Source organism: Rhinatrema bivittatum, chromosome 6 (assembly GCF_901001135.1).
Source record: "Rhinatrema bivittatum chromosome 6, aRhiBiv1.1, whole genome shotgun sequence".
Lineage (NCBI taxonomy): Eukaryota > Metazoa > Chordata > Amphibia > Gymnophiona > Rhinatrematidae > Rhinatrema > Rhinatrema bivittatum.
Window position 1 is genome coordinate 193,090,242 of NC_042620.1, and position 17,464 is coordinate 193,107,705.

General features: G+C 42.7%; 1 protein-coding gene across 1 annotated transcript in view; it reads left to right on the forward strand.

The window, feature by feature from the left end:
- ADAM23 (ADAM metallopeptidase domain 23) overlaps positions 1-17,464 on the forward strand; it is a 600,522-nt gene that overhangs the window by 329,984 nt on the left and 253,074 nt on the right. Inside the window, 2 exon segments of the mRNA XM_029606344.1 lie at positions 3,463-3,526; positions 3,528-3,563. Of these exon segments, the coding sequence (XP_029462204.1) occupies positions 3,463-3,526; positions 3,528-3,563 (100 nt within the window).

The following is a 17,464-nucleotide window of genomic DNA, read 5'->3' on the forward strand; positions in this document are numbered from 1 at the left end:
TAGAAGTGTGGACACAGATGATAATCAAATTTGAGGACAGGTTTCTTGCGGGTCATGCTCGGTTTGCAGGCACGTTCTGCAATGTACAAATTTCAGCCCCCCAATATCAATCATACATACTTTTTGCCAGAGTTGTTTACTTGTGACAGCAGTGGTGTTAGATATATATATATTATAAAATGCCCCTGTGAATTGGTTTATGTGGGTCAAACAAGCAGATCGATTAGAGCTCGTATTATAGAACATCGTAGTCGAGTCTAAGCTTTAAAAGAACCCGCTCCCTTGGTAGACCATTGGGTTGACTTCAAACATTCCTGGGAGGACATTGAGTTCTTCGTAATAAAGAAAGTGTATTTAAAGAATGGTGGGGATCTATCTGCAGCGTTGCGTAAAGTTGAACAACGTTTCATTTTCAATTGGTCTATTTCTTGCTCCTAAGGGGACTTAATGGTCCGGTTGAATGGAGTGCATTCATGTGATTGGGGATTGGTTGTCTTTTGCGGATGGGTTAGCTGGTTAGTTGGCCATCCCTCTTTCATTACATCTTGAGTATATCTCATGTGATGGATAATGGTTACAGGTGACCCCATTTGATTGAATCACTGGCCTGAGTAAATCCCCGGAGTTGGGTTGTATATATTACAAGGTATTTGGATACACGTCAATACGTTCCTTTCAAACAATGGGGAACACATCAGTTCCGGGTAGGGTGTAAGGCGTATCGGTTGGAAGACAGCGTTGGAAGCATATAAGGTGTAAAAATCGCCTTACCATTTGGTATGTTTTATATCTTGCAGATGGTGAATTAACATCCATTATTCGGTACTTTAAGAACATATATGGATATGGTGAATTGACTGTACCTTTTGAATAATTGATGGACATATGTATCTCCATTTGAGCTTTGGTGATTCAGATGGTAACTTGGAATTTCGGTTAGTACTGAGATTTTATAATCACCTTTGGAGCAGGTTTAATTTCCGCTTTCCACAGCCCTTCCATGCATTATTCATTGTATTTTGTTTGTTCTCTTATATTTTGTCCGTTCTCTTAGATATATACTGGACGGTTTGTGGTATGTGAGATTGGTTGGCGAATTCTGTCGCAGTGTGACATCTTGATCCGGTGAAGATATTTATTGGAGAAATCCTTTGGAGACAGTAATACTCTGTGTATTGGAGTATGTGTAGAGCCGTTTTGTTTCACTAGTTGATGAATTCTGGTAAAATGCAGTACATATCCTTTAAGAGATACTATATACCGTATTTTTTGCTCCATAAGACGCACCTGACCATAAGACGCACCTAGGATTCAGAGGGGGAAAATAAAAAAAAAAAATTTGTGCTAAACCGGCTCTGCGTCTGGGCGTCTTATGAAGCAAATTAGGGGAGTACATAGCTTTTTTTTTTTTTTCTCCCCATTTTGTTTTCGGGTCTGGGGAGGGCCATTTCGGTCCACTCCCCAGATCAGAAAACTTTTCTTTCTCTGGGAACCCTTCCCCCCCAAAATAACCCCATCCCCACCCTCCTGACCCCCCCAAGACCTGCCAAACGTCCCTGGTGGTTCAGCGGGGGTCCGGGAACGATATCCTCGGCTTCGGCCGTCGGCTGCCAGTAAACAAAATGGCGCCGACGGCCCTTTGCCCTCTCCATGTCACTGAGACCGACCAATAGCAGCGGTCGGTCCCAGTGACATAGTGAGGGCAAAGGGCCGTCGGCGCCATTTGATACTGGCAGCCGATGGCCCTTTGCCCTTACTATGTCACAGGGACTACCGCTGCCATTGGTCGGTCCCAGTGACATAGTGAGGGCAAAGGACCGTCGGTGCCATTTTGATTACTGGCAGCCGACGGCCCAAGCCCAGGAGATTGCTCCCGCGACCGCTCCTAGACCCCCGCTGGACCACCAGGGACGTTTGGCAGGTCTTGGGGGGGTCAGGAGGGGTGGGGGGTTGTAGTAAATTAAATCGGCAGGTCTTGGGGGAGTCAGGAGGGGGGGGGGGTTGTTAGATTTTTAGTTTTTTTTTTTTATATTCGCTCCATAAGACGCACATACATTTTCCCCCCACTTTTGGGGGGAAAAAGTGCGTCTTATGGACGCGAAAAATACGGCACTGGTAATTATTCCAATTTTTTTATTTAGAATTATCTGTGAATATGAAGATTTATCAAGTTTGAATGACTGAAGAAGTCATATTGTTGAGAGGAATAGCATGATCAACTTTATTCCACTGGATTTTTCTTTCCTCTATTCAAGATACCTTTGATGAATTTTGTACGTTGAGATCCGTCCCTGAGGGAAGCCCCCAAGATAAAGGGGGTGAAACAAAGATCTTTGTAGGACTTAAAGACTGATATAATTGGATCTACAGACTGATACAATTGTTTTCTCAGTCTCTATATTCTCTTTATGAATTAATGACTGATATTGCTTAAAATACTTTTTGAAATTATAATGAATGAAGCATAAATAATTTTATGTGTAATGTGTATGTATGAGGGGGTGTGAGTGTGTGTTAGAGAGATTTTAATTGTTAGACAGGTGTCTAATACGTGTTAGAATAAATGTGAAACAAACGTATTGCAAAACATTTCTTCTTCTTGTATGTATTTATGATAAAGAGGTGGTGACTTTGACCCTTTGTTTTACTATACCGAAGATCCTTATAGGTCAACAGACAGGTCTGCCTGTGGAACCCACTGATTTCTTTCTTTATCTATTTACAGTAATATCTTACCTGCTTAATTACCAGACATCTGTTCTGAGCATTTTACAATATAACATACACATTGTAAAACCAAAGACATATAGCATAGACAAACAATTAAAACCCTCAGTAAATTCACCCCCAAAGCCTCATGGAACAAATGTGCCTTCACCTGCTTACAAAAACTCCCTCTAGTCCTGTAATTGGCGAATTTTCCATTGGGAGCCCAATCCACAAGAAAGGGGCAACCCAGAAAAAAGCTCTACCTTTGGTACCTCCAGGAACTGATAACAAAAAAGTCCCCCCTCAGAAAAAGGACTGTATGGACCAATGCTTATTTATGATCTAGTTGTGCTGAAAGGTAAAAAGATATAAGAAACCTCAGATTGGGTGGTATGATGGTCCTTATCTAAAAAGAATATTATTTAAAAAGAGATCTGTTTAGGTACAGTCAAATATAGATTCCAGTGCTTTCCCATTGATTTGAATGGAAACAAATGAGCTTCTGATCTGAACTGAACAAAACTGAATAAAACAGGAAAAAGAATTTTAAAAAATGAGCTAAATAGAAAATGTTTTCTGTGTACATCTCTACTATAAACCCTAATGAGTTCCAACACTTTAATTCATGGTAGATGTGAATTGTGCTGTACTTAAAAACAGACAAGCAAAACAGAGTAAAACATCATAAAAACTACTTCAAACATCAGCGGTTTTGGTGAAACCTACATTAATTAATTATTTTTGGCATTTTAGGGTATATCATGCAAGAAAGTTCTCGAAGTGCAGCATTGCAGAATATAAAGATTTTTTAAACAGAGGGCGGCGGCTTCTGTCTTTTTAACAGGCCAACCAAGGTAAGGTAATTTAATACAGAAGTGTTAATGCTGTAGTATCATCTAATCATTGTGAAAAGCTGGGCTGTAAAAACATTCTTTGTAAGCCAATATGGTTTTCCACAAGCTAAAACCATGCCTGACAAGGTTAATTCTTTTTTTAAATGCTTTAACTTAAAAAAACAACTTAGTCATGTTTCATGTAAATTGAAAGGTGGGTGATGGCAGGTAATGTTCTGAGTGTGTGTGTGTGTGTGTGTGGGGGGGGGGGGGGGGGGTTGGAGAGGAGGGCAGAAGGAGAATTAAAATAAGTGTTCTGTGCTCATTTGATTGAACCATTTTTGTTGGAGATATTTTCAACATGGGTATGAACCACTTAAGAGCACAATTGGCGATTCAGTGCAGCTTTTCTCTCAGGTAAGACATTTAACTATTTAAATGTGTCATAAACTCTAAGCCACTAAAGTGTTGTGAACGTGGACCCTTGGGCCGAGATGTTGTTGATGCCCCCTGCAGGTCCCCATAGTTGGTAGGCAGACATCAGACGAGGCAGAGGCCCAACTGGAGTTTCACTTTTTTTATTAACCCTCGTTCACCTTAGATTGAGCCCTCTGGTGCCGGGGCTGGTAGGTCTTAGGTGGGGGGGGCCTCTGCCGATAACTGAAGTTCCGGAGAAGAGGCTGGAGCGAAGATGGCATTGAAGGCAGGCTTGGGTCAAAGGCAGACAGGTTGAAGCAGATTCCAAGAAGCAGGCCGATGTCAATACCATGAAGTCTGTCCAAGGAAAGATGGGGCGGACAACCAGGCAGGAATACAATGAACAGCATAGAGGCAAGGCACACAGAAAAACTGAAGAGGTGTCCACGGAGACTTCACAATGAGGATGGGAACAGAAGCAGGAAGTCGAAGACACCAAAGAACACAGGAACTGAAGATAGACCATGAAGGCTGGGACTGAAGACGCTGGGGCAAACTCACACTACTTAAGGAAGCAGAAGACCTGTTGCTGAGGCACTGGAATCATGCCAGGAGAGAGCTTTTGTAGGCCTCGGAAGCAGGCATCATCTATAGGGGCTGCGGGGGATTTCCTGCCACGGTCCTTTTAAATCCTGAATAGAGGAGCGTGCCTAAGGCAGTGCACCATGTAGGGAGTCAGCGGCGGCATCCAGCGACATTGAGGAAAGGCAGCTGGCCTCAAGAAGTGGCAGTGCCATCCCACTGCATAGGCAGGCAGCATCCTGCTGCTGTTGTGGTTATGAGGTGTTGGAGTGGATTCGTGGGTACTGCGGTGATGGACACTTCCACGGGGAGGAGCCCCGTGAGGAACCACAGTTCTAGGCTAGACTCTATACACGCAGACACAGAGAAGTTGTATTTATTGTACAACTCGATGGTACTGCCCGGGGAGCGGGCAGCAGTGACGGTAACCCAGTGAAGTAGTCCAGGGGTCCTCAGCAGACGAGACCAGTCTCATACTCGAGTAGGTGATAGGCAGCGTGGCGTAGCAGGGACAGGTCCCAGATGTAGACACAGAGTGCTGAAGCTGAAGGTGAGACAGACTGAAAGGGTTAGTACTCACTGAAGCAGAAAGCTGTATTGTTGAAGGTCCTGGCAGGCAGAAGTTGTTCAGTGGCAGGCACCAGATTAGGGAGAGCAGGCCCTCGAGCGAGTACCCAGTATCCCAAGATAGGTACCTGAAATAAAGCAGAAGGGCCCCTGAGGAGCGGGTACCCAAGTTAGTGAAGAAATACCCCGAAGGGCAGAGAGAGCTTCCTGCGGCAGCTGGGAAGTGGCAGAGCAGCTTTAGACCGGAGGCAATCAATCCTTGCTAACTCAGTTTGTTAGCAACGAAGGGCAGGCTAAATACCAGGATGTGATGATGTCACTCATAGGGGACGCCCCCGAGGGTCCGCCATGTCGTGGATAAAGACGTGGGTGGCGTGCACGCGCGCACCCTAGGAGGCCCTCAGGAAATCATGGCGAACACCGTTGCCGTCCGGGGACACCGGGAAGAGAGCGGCATGAAGATGCGGCAGCAGCCATCTTCCCAAGGCTTGAGGAGAGAGAAGGAAGAAAGGTGAGGCACAGAGGTTTGAAGCCGAGGGTGAGACCAACGGACGCAACAGCTGCAAGTCAGGCCAGAAGGTAAGAATGGTGATACGTGGTGCAGTATCCCACTACATAAGCTGGCGGCACCTCACTGAAATTTGGGCCAGAGGTAAGAATGGGAGTTCTGAGGGGGGCAGCCTTTGGACCACCGATCACAACATAAAGTATTCTAAATGTACCTCATGCTCAATCCAGAAAAAACATTTAAAGGTTCTGAATGTGTTATCACTGCCAGTCAAAAGACAAATCATTTAAAGATTCTAAATAAGTACCATCACTATTAACTAAAGAGAAACCATTTAAAGATTATTGATGTATCACATACAATGCACAGAAATTATCTAAGAAAGAGAGAACTTTTTCTACAGTACTGAATATGATAAAATCATCCAGACAACACTAAGGGGCGGATTTTAAAAGGGTTACGCGCGCCGAGCCTATTTTGCATAGGCCCGGCGACACGCGCGCCGGGTAGCGAGCACAAATGTAGGCCACGCGCGTAGGTTTAAAAATCCAGCCCTAAGGAACCCTTCCCATAAAACCATCTAAATTGTCATAACACAAAGTCTTAGATGTCCATTCTTATAAGATGAACAAAACATATCTAGGAAGGAATGTCCAGACCACTGAAACCTGCTTCAGTACCCACTGCTGTCTCACAATTTACCTTAGACCTCAAGATTCAGTCACATCTGGGATACCAGTGATATAAGGAAGAAAAAACCATGACCATACTGGTCCATAGAAAAGACAATAGATAAGAACAAAGAAAAAACTTCAACAGCCTAGCACTGTTGGTAGTATGATCAGCCCATCCCTTTCACAACTATTATATGAACACAGGCCTGATAAGCTTTAGGTTTGTCAAGAAATTTCCATTTATCCATGACATTGTAAAGGGACACAGTTTAGATATCTTAAGGATAAGTGAGAAATGGCTGGATTGAGACAGGAGGGAATCCCATTGAACAACTATATCCAGAGGGTTTCTCCATCCTAGCCAACCCAGACCAGAAAGACATAGGGGGCAGGGGGAGTGGCAATCCTATTTTGTAACTTGATCAATTTGCCTACTATTCCTCTCCTTCAGCTATTAGAATCAGAATGATTACTAGCATAGATAAGAAAGGGAACTACAATAAGGCTCCTGGTTGTCTGTTGAGCCCCTTGAAAATAACACAACCTTCCACATAAGAGCTACTAGAGCTCATCACAAATGCAATTGTGAGATTTCCCAGCTTATTGATTGTGTTACATACAGTTTATTTCCTCACCATTATGTCAACACTAGATCTCTGTTTGTCAAATCTCCAACGCATAAAAAAGGTATTATAACTGGATCTGATCTTTCTCATGGGGTGAACAATCCAGAATACCAAAAGATCTTCATTCAAACACTGGAAGAAGGATCCATCAGAAAAAATAGGATAAAGCATAAGCATTGGCAAGTTAAAATGTAAGACATTGATAGAAAAGGCTAAGAGAGAATTTGAAAAGATGGCCATAGAGGCAAAAACTCACAATACAATTTTTTTTAATTCTGTTTATTAATTTTCAAAAATTTTATAAGACATACAATCTTGAAAACCAAAGAGCATAGTACAATAATATATAAACAATAAGTAACATAATCATTCCATTTTTATAACTAGCTCCATTAAGTCCACTATTCAGGATCACCAGATGGCTAAATAGGAAATAAGATCAACATATTGACAAGAAAAAAAGTTTAGAGCTAAGCAACTGCGGGTTTTAAATTAATGACAGATATCATCTTATATCAGAAAGTCAGGAGGAGCAGCATCAACCACCATCACATTGAAGCAATGGTTTTGTCACATAGGAAACTAGAAAGTTGGGAAGGAACAAAAAATATATAACTTAAATCTTTATTCTGACTATACATTTACATGGAAAATCAAGGTAAACGTTGCTCCTATCTGCAAAACTCTTAAACGCATCAAGAGAAACTGGCCTCTTGTCTTCTGGGTCTGACGAGAAATATCGGGATAGACTCTGACTTTCATTTGAAGAATGGCTGCAATCGATGCTTAAAGAAAAGACGAAGAACCCATTCCAGATCTGATTCAAAAACAAAGTGGCAGGTTGGGCTAAGACTGCATACGATGATTCTAATAAGGTGAAAATGTCCAAGCTAGGAGATGGAATGTCCAAACCTTGTTTGTCCTGTTCCTGTCTTCTATATGGCGGCAAATAGAAAATCTTAGAGGTAGGAGGAACAGCCTCATCAGGAATTTTGAAATGTTCAACCAAATATTTTTTAAACATATCTTTAGCTCCCACCTGAGGGAGTTTGGGAAAGTTTATGAAGCGTAGATTTCGGCTTCTAGTTATATTCTCTAAATTTCAATTTTAAGCTATAAGGAAGAATTTTCCTTGATGCGATATTCTTGTACATTAGTAACATGTTGAAAACCTTGCTGTAAATTTACTATATCTTCCTGAATTTTATTTTTGGATTGTTCCAGTTTGGTGATTTTTATTCTCTACCAAATTAATCCTTTGAATAATAGGGTTCAACTTTTGGGAAATAGAGTTCTTAAGTTGGTTATGGCATCCCAGATATTTTCTAAGGTAATATTTTGAGGTCGTACCAGGATTAGGACTCAGTCTCTCCCAGAGGAGTAAGAATGTTGGTTTGAGTGTGTCCTCCAGCATCTCAAACTCTCCAGTAGGAAGACCAGCCCAAGCCGTCAACAGGGCCACTAACGGCAGGACCCTCAGAGGATCAGCATCTCCTGACCCCACTTCAGCAAGGGGTTGCTCTGAAGCAACAAAAGCACCAGCCAACAGGTAGCTGCGGGGTTGCTGGAGGATCTCTGTCTATCGGGGAAAGAGATGTTAAAGAGTCCAGAGAGTGGGCAGCTAAAGCCATTGCTGCCTCCTTCTCCCAAGGACAATTTACCTGATTTTGCCATGTGCATCCATCGGCTCCAAGGGTGGGGGATCCGGAAGAACCGCGGGTAAGATCTTTCGTTCGCCTGCCTTTTGTGAGCTAAATGCGGCATTGCAACGGGAAAAAGAATTCAAAGGTGAAACAAAGCAGAGCCGTGCTCATGCCATCAGCCTCTGCAGGCGCCATCTTGGGCGGGTCCTTCCTAACTTTTTCCTCAGTACACATTTTTTTAAATATATCTGAAGCAGAAAGCCCTGCGAGTGAGTCTATTAGACTGTTGGATGATCAAGGGTAAAGGGGCACTTAAAGAAGATAAGGCCATCGCGGAAACATTAAATAATTTCTTTGCTTTGGTGTTCACTGAAGATGATGTTGGAGAGATACCCGTTCCGAGAAGGTTTTAATGGGTAATGATTCAGATCAACTGAACTAAATCATGGTGAACCTGGAAGATGTGGTAGGCCTGATTGACAAACTGAAGAATAGTAAATCACCTGGACCAGATGGTATACATCGCAGAGTTCTGAAAGAACTACAAAAATGAAATTTGACCAATTTCAATTAATTTGTAACCTATCATTAATATCATCTGATGTACTTGAATGTTGAAAATGGCCAATGTAACCCCTATATTTAAAAAGGGATCCAGGGGTGATCTGGGAAATTATAGACTGGTGAGCCTGACTTCAGTGCTGGGAAAAATCGTGGAAACTGTTATAAGGAATAAATTCACAAAACATTTAGATAGAAATGGTTTGATGGGACACAGCCAACATGGATTTACCCAAGGGAAGTCTTGCCTCACAAATCTCCTACAGTTTTTTTGAAGGGGTGAATAAACATATGGGCAAAGGTGAACTAGTAGATGTATTTGGATTTTCAGAAGGCGTTCAACAAAGTCCTGCAATGAGAGGCTTCTAAGAAAACTAAAAAGTTATGGGATAGGTGTGATGTTCTTTGTGGATTGCAAGCTAGTTAAAAGACAAGAAACAGAGAGTTAGGATTAAATGGCCAGTTTCACAGTGGAAAAAGGTAAACAGAGGAGCTCATTAGGGATCTGTTCTGGACCGGTGCTTTATATTTATAAGGCATAGCAGGTTTTTGATTGATTCAAATGGTTTTCCTCCTGGAAGTAAATATTAAAGAGGATTTTCCTTGGGTAAACTATACCCATTGGAGACTAAAGAAGAGAAAATGCTTATTTTCCCTAATATAATGGTTGGCCAACCATGGTGTGGCTGCCGCAGCCAGGCTATCACTCACCCCAGGACTTCATGCAAGGCCGCAGCCCCTGTGACACTATCGTTCTGACACCGACTCTGCTGCTGCCCTGCTCCTCCCTAAGGCACATGAGCACATGTCTCATTATAAAAGGGCTCACGACGAGAAGAGGCTCCGCAATGCAAGTTGATGATGTCATCCTGCCAGGGTATTTGAATACCAGCCTCACAGAAATCCAACGCTTCAGCAACAGTCTTCCTGCATTAGCTGATTTTCGTTGCTACTCTCCAGATCCTGCCTTGCTTTTGTTCCTATCGTTGCTTTGTTCCAGTTCCTTGCCTTGCTCTCTTGCCTTGTTCCAGTCCCCGCCTTTACCCTGTCCCATTTCCTGCCTTGTCTGTTACTGACTCTGCCTGACCTCTACCTGCCTTGACCCTCTGCTTGGATATCAATCTTGTCTGACCGCTGCCTGCCCTGATCACTGGAACTCCCATCTAGCTATGGAGTTTTCCTGCGTCCCAACAGCCTTGGAACCCAAATGCTGTTCCGTGGGGGAAGGGACTGGTATAAGTGAAGCTTACTTCTCAGTCCCAACCAGTAACATGTCTACCTGCGGTTGGCATAGACCCAGCCCATGCCTCATGAGCTGGGTAGTAATAACTCCCCCGCAGCCCATGGACTTGACACTCCATGACTGTTGCGATCCCGGGTCGAGGGGGTCCCCAACGTGATCTCCTACCGGGCCCAGCAGTTCCCTCGATGGCGGCCACAGATCACGCGGGCCGCGGCGCGTCTCTCCCTGCATCTCCAGAGCAGCGTCGGGGAGAGCACGGCAGGACCCGCCCCCTTAAAGGGGCCGAGGTGGGAAGGTCGGGTCGGCCCCGGATGATGACGTCAGACGCTCGGGGAGATTTAAAACCTCTCCCCGGGAAGGCTCAAATGCTTTGCAACAAGGTTCTTGCTGGTTCCTGTGGGAGTTCTGCTTTGCCTGCCACCTGCCTGGAACTGGACTTTGCTTTGCCTGCCTGTCCCATTTCCTGCCTTGTCTTGTTACTGACTCTGCCTGACCCTCTACCTGCCTTGACCCTCTGCTTGGATATCAATCCTGCCTGGAATTGGACCTCGCTTTGCCTACCGCCTGCCTTGACCCTGCCTGGAATTGGACCTCGCTTTGCCTGCCGCCTGCCTTGACTCTGCCTGGAACTGGACTTTGCTTTGCCTGCCGCCTGCCTAGACCCTGCCTGGAATTGGACCTCGCTTTGCCTGCCGCCTGCCTTGACCCTGCCTAGAATTGGAACTTTGCTTTGCCTGCCACCTACCAAGACCCTGCCCTGGAATTGGACCTTGCTTTGCCTGCCGCCAGCTGCTATCCTACCGGGTGTATCCACTGGACTGGGTTATCGCTCCACTTCCGGGGAGGAATTCATCAAGACTGCTCCTTGGTGAGTACCCCCGGACCAAGGGTCCACTACTGATTGGATTAGAACAATGACACCTAAGATGTATATGTGGTTGTGTGCAATTGCTAAGCACACTCATTCCAGTGGACGGTGATGCACAACTATGGTGCTTTATTTGCTTCAGTTCATACAGCCACCAGAAGTATGGCATCTGTTGTGAAAGCTAGGTGGCTCTTATGGCTCGGGGGATTCATTTTCCAATTAAAATTTGACTAACCTTCCTGCAGAGGGCAACTTCTGTTTGTGAGAATTTGAAAGATGTCCAAAGTTTAGGGAAAAACCCTAGTCAAGCCTGAAGTGTCGTCTCCTGCTATTATGGGCCACAGTTGGTTTGGGATCCAGAAGACTTAACCAAGGTGGACTTCAGGAAGTCAGAAGATTAGTCCCATTAGTAGGTTCTAGTCCTTTTTTGAGCTTCAAAGGAGTTGCAAGGATGGTTCTTCTGGGGCAGATGATTCCTTCTGCAGTTCCCAATGAGGGTTCAACCTCCGGCTTTATTGATTATACAGCGATCTCTCGAAGCTCTATCGGTAAGGTGCAAATTTCTTGAAATTAGTGATCTTGGAAACAGTCCAAGACATTATGTACTTGAGTAGTCCCACCCCATTTATAGATGCCTTTATGGTTTCTCCTTGTCATTCTATTACAATAGAGAGAAGTTATAAGGTAAGTGCTAGACCAACTCTTGACTTGGGATCAGTGGTGTCAGACACAAAAAGGCAGTGGGGATATGGATGATTCAAGATTTTTTGTGATTCCCAAGAAGGACAGGATGTTTCATCCATTTCTGGCTTTGGAGTAGGTCAGCAAGTCCTTAAAAATGAATCTTGTAAATGGAGTCATTGAGGCTGGTTATAGTGGCAGTGATGCAAGGAGAATACTTGACTACCCTGGAACCTTAATGAGGCATATTTCAAATTCTTATAAGAGGGCATCATCAGAGATGTCTGTATTTATACTGCTAGGAAGTCTTTTTTCAGTTTCAGGCTCTCCTTTTGGTCTTGTGACGGCTCCGAGAAACCTTCTGAAAGATGATCATTTTAATAGATGCAATCCTGTGCTGTGAAGGAAATCTGGGTCACCCTTATCTGGATGATTAGTTTGATCCAAGCGAATTCTCTGCCAGTGAGTGTGTCGGCTATCAGAAAAGTGTTCCCTTTGTTGAAGGAGCTGGTTGGTGGTTGAATTTCTCAAAGAGCAGTTTTTTCTATCCTCTCAGTCTATGGACTGAGTGCCCTGTTCCACACAAAGATGGGTTGTGTTCATTTGAGTGAGCAAGGGGTTCAAAAATGATAGATACATTCTTGGCCTGCTGTGCGCTCTCTTAACAATATGCTACTACCTTCCGCTTTTGGGCTTTACAAAAGTGGCCTTGGATCTGATCCTGTGGGTGGGAGTTCTCGTGAGAGTCATTCAGAAGACATTACTGTCTTATATAAATAGAAATCTAGGGCAATTTACCTAGCTCTCCTTCAGTTTGCACCCTTCCTCCAAGCTCAGTAGGTCAGAACAATGCCAGACACTGCAATAGTGGTTGCTTATGTGAATCATCAAGGAGGTAGCAGAACTACCCAGACTGCAGAATAAGCAGAGCTGCTGTTATGTTGGGCAGAAAGAAAGTAAGAGCCATTTTGCTATTGCATGAAGCCAGAGTGGCAAAATGTTCAGACCAGTTTCTCAGTCAAATTGCTGCTCTTGGAGAACAGTCTTCCCAATTTGAATTTGAATAGTGCGCATGTGGGGGAGTCTCTTATGGTAGTCAACAAGAAGGGAGTGAAGTTCATCTAGTCTAGTGGCCTGGATTCAAGAATGGCCTGGAAAAGTGTATCTGGCATGTTCCTGCGTGAACTCTAAAAGATGGAGGTTTGGACAGATTACGAGGTTAACAAGACCTTATTATGCTGGTAGCATCAGATTGGTCGAGGAATTCTTGTTATCCGGTCTCGATCATATTTTTGGATAGATATTCATTGTTTTTGCTGCAGCGGAGGGTTCTACTGTTGTAGGGGTCCCTCATGCATGAGGATCTGAGTCAGTTTTTTCTTATGGTGTAACCTTTGAGGGGCTCAGTTGCCAAAGATTTCTAGAGAGGTAATGAATACTTCTTTGAGATCTAGAAACAGTTCTGCTTTCTTGCCTGATGTAAGAATCTGGTGGATTTAAAAAAAAAAAAAAAAAAAGACAAATTACCAAAAGTACTCGGTTCCTCGCATTTGAGATTCTTGCGGAAGGGTTTATCAAACAGTCTAGCTTTAAATTCCCTGAAGTTTCAGGTAGCAGATTTTGTCTGTTAAGTGTTGGTTATCTGAAGGATATTTCCCATTTTCTTTAGGGAGTAGAGAGCATTAAGTCCTCAGTCAGAGATCCATTCCCTTGGGATCAAAAACCAAAAATGTTGGTTTTGTCCTTTCTAGCAGGCTCTTTCTTTGAACCAATTTGAGACACTTTGGTTAAGCAGTTTACCTTAAGAGCAGTGATTTGTTGGTGATTAGTTCCACTAGGAATATTTCAGAATTGCAGGTGCTTTTGTGTACAGAACCAATTTTTTTCCTTTTTCAGCAATGTGGTTAAGATTCGTGCAGTGCCTTTCTTCAACATAATTTCCATCTTGATCAGGTGGCATTTCTGTCCTCTTTGGATAGAGATTTATATCAAGAGATTTGTGGATTGCTCTAGCGCATGGATGAAAAAAAAAATTCATAAGGTATTGATGATCTCTAATGGTTTTTGGAAATTGGACCATCTTTGTCTTGTTTTGTGGTCAATGAAAAGGGGAAACAGAATTCCAAGCTTCCTTTGCATATTGGATAAAGAAGTAATTTCTGCCCCTTTTCTGAATAGAGGTCACATGTTGCCCAAGAATATCAGTGTGTAGTCTACTAGAGTACAAGCAACTTCCTGAGTGACGCTTTGCCTGGTGTCGCTGTTGGAAATTTTAATTGTGGGAACCTGGTCTTAGTTGCATTCCTTGCAAGTTTTGTTGTTTGGATATTGGAGTCAGAAAGGCAGTGTCCCTTACCTCAAATGTATTGAGAGCAGGTTTTGCAGTTTCTTACCCACTTCAGGTTGAAATTGGATACATCCCATATGTCTGGATTGATCTGGCTGAATAAAGATGATGGTGAAATTTGGTCTTACCTGATAATTTCCTTTCCTTGAATGCAGCCAGTTCAGTCCAGAACCCTTCCCATTCTGCCATACTTATTATATCAATACATGTAAGACTTGTTATATTTGGAGCAGGACGTGGCAGCCGTAGTTTACAACGGAGCATACTCTCTGCATCCTCAGCGCCGGAGTCCACAGTTCTTGGTCCAGCCACCGTAACAATTGCCACAGTGTTTGAGCAGTCCTTCTTGCCAAAGCACAGCCCGTGAAGAAGGAGCAATCGCTCCGAAACGCCTTGGTGTCGGCAGCACAAGATCGACTACACACTCGCAAGTATAAGTTGAGCAGTGGCTTGCATATAAGTCAATAATTTGATGAGCACGCAAACCAGTGGACACAAACATCAATTTAAAACTACATTGAGGTGCCTAATGATTTTGAAGCCCGAACATGGCTGACAGACACGATAGCTGAACATCTGTTTAGCATCGTATGAAGGCACACTCAATCCACATCCCAAATATAACAAGTCTTACATGTATTGTATATAGTATCATGTTATAAAAGTTTGGGTAATAATTTCAGGTATACTTATTATATCAGTCATCTACCGGTATGTTTGCTTTTTAAATGCACAGTTTCACGTTGCAGCTCTGAGGCAAGAAGTGAGTCTCTTGCATTTTCTTTAATATGAAGTCCTTTATTTTTCGTTGTTGTTTTCATTTCCTTTGAAGTCGTCTGGTGGGGATGGGAGATTAAAATAATGAAAAATAATGAAGAATTTGTCAGTATATTCTAGCTTGTTATAGATAATACTGGCAGGATGAGGTTAGCACAGGGCCTTATAGAGGGTGACATCAGTGAGCCTGTTCTTTGACTCCATTTGCTGGTTGGTGGATATAACCCATACATTTATTTTTTATTTTATTTATTTAAAAACTTTTCTATACCGTCGTTAAGTTAAATACCATCACAACGGTTTACAGAAGGGCACGATAAAGAGAAATATGGGTGGATAGATTACAAATTACTCGTGTGCCATCATAGTATGGTAACATTTAAAATAATAAACTAGGTGTGTAAGTTAAACCTGATTGTTAGGAACAAATTAGGCACTTGATTTTAACATTAATGTGCTTATGTAGGTTACTAAAACTTCTAGCTTGCTGTGCATCCTTATCGCTCAACTATTTTTCTCCTTTCTTTATCTTTATCTTTATAAAATGCTTGTTTAAAAAGCCAGGTTTTCAGATTAGTTTTGAATAATTTCAGATTTGTCTATAGTCTTATTTCAAGTGGCATGGTATTCCAGAGTACAAGACCAGCCAGTGACAGTGCTCTTTCCCTTACTTGCGTGAGATGTGCTGATTTGACAGAGGGGACAGTTAGTAGAGCTTTATTTGCAGATCTCAGGTTTTCTTTGTGGTATGTGCACGCACAGTGCCGTGTTAAGCCAGTCGGCTTTATCATCGTGGATTAGTTTATAGATTATACAAAGTGCTTTATATTGTATTCTTGTTCAATTGGAAGCCAGTGGAGTTCAGCAAGTGCTCCTGTAATATGGTCACTCTTTTTTTTTTTTGCCTGTCAAAACTCTGGCAGCGGAATTTTGCAATATTTGCAGAGGTCGAATTGTAGATTGAGGTAGTCCTAAAGCAGGGAGTTACAATAATCTGTGCTAGCGAATATCATTGCTTGTAGAACTGTGTGAAAATTGTTAATCGTTAATAGAGGTTTAGTCTTCTTAGGATCATTAGTTTTGCATAACCTTCTTTTATTTTCTGTGAGATGTGTTGTTTCAGTTTAGCTCAGGGTCAATTATTACTCCTAGATCCCTAACTTTTGTTGCTAACTCGGTGGTTTGAATATTTTTGATTGTGAATGTTGGTTGTGTGTGGTGAGTGTTTTTACGTTCAAGGTGTAAGAATTCAGTTTTGTCAATGTTTATTACCAATTCCATCTGGTTTAGGAGCTGTTTGATTATTTCTAGGTACATATTGGCTAGTTTCATTGTTTCTTCAATGGTGTTTGGAATGGGTAACAGTAATTGTATATCATCTGCGTAAATGTAATGTATGATTCCTAGTCCTGCTAATACATGACATACTGGGAGGAGGTAGATGTGTTAAAGAGTGTTGCAGATAGGGCTGATCTCTGTGGGACACCAGTTAGCATGTTGACTTTGTCTGAAAGTGCATTTTTGATTTGTACCTGAAAACATCTATTGTTTAAGTATGACTCGAACCATTTAGTGTTTGTTAGTGAGTCCTATTTCTTTGTCTATTGATTAGTATTCTGTGATTTACAGTGTCAATGCTGCAGAGTGATCTAATAGAACCAGAATGTAGTGTGTTCCTGTGTCGCATCCTCTTAAGATATTATCTGATAGAGCTAATAGCAATGTTTCTGTACACATGTGACTAGATTCAGGATTCAAGTGACTAGATTCAAGGAAAAGAAATTATCAAGCAAGAACAAATTTCACCATCCCTTCCCTCTTGAGTGAATTTCTTAATTTAAAAAGGCAGTTAATAGATCCAAATAAATAAATAAACTATTGTTTGAGCATATTTCAGAAGATTCTTAAGACAAGCAGGTCCTCACAAGTGGAGGCCTTCATCAGATGGAGGCCGATATGGAACTTCTATTTCTAAGTTTCTAGAACTTTGAGCATGCCCACTGAGTATGCGCTGCATGCCATACTGCCACATTTCCATGCAGAGGACCCTTCAGTCTCATCTTTCCCACACAGCCCACCAATTCTCGATCTTTATTCTCCTGCTCTCCCTAGATCTTTGGGGTTCCTTCCAGGCAGGAATCAATTCATCTCAGGCCCCACTGTCATCATCTTCTCTTTAGATCATCCTTAGGTAGGTTTTTCATCTGTTCTGTAAGTTTTCCTTTCTTTTTTGCTGCCCACATGGTGCATTGGCTTTGCTGCATCCAAGGGCATTGAACACTTGTCGTCATTGAGTCCTTTGATTTTTGAGGCTTTAGTTTTTCGTCTTGTTCCCTTTATGGAGAAGTCTGCCAGTGGCTTCAAGTGATGAAAAATTGGCAAGTCTCCCCTTCCATCGCTCTTCTCCCAGGAAGAAGGAAGTCCCATC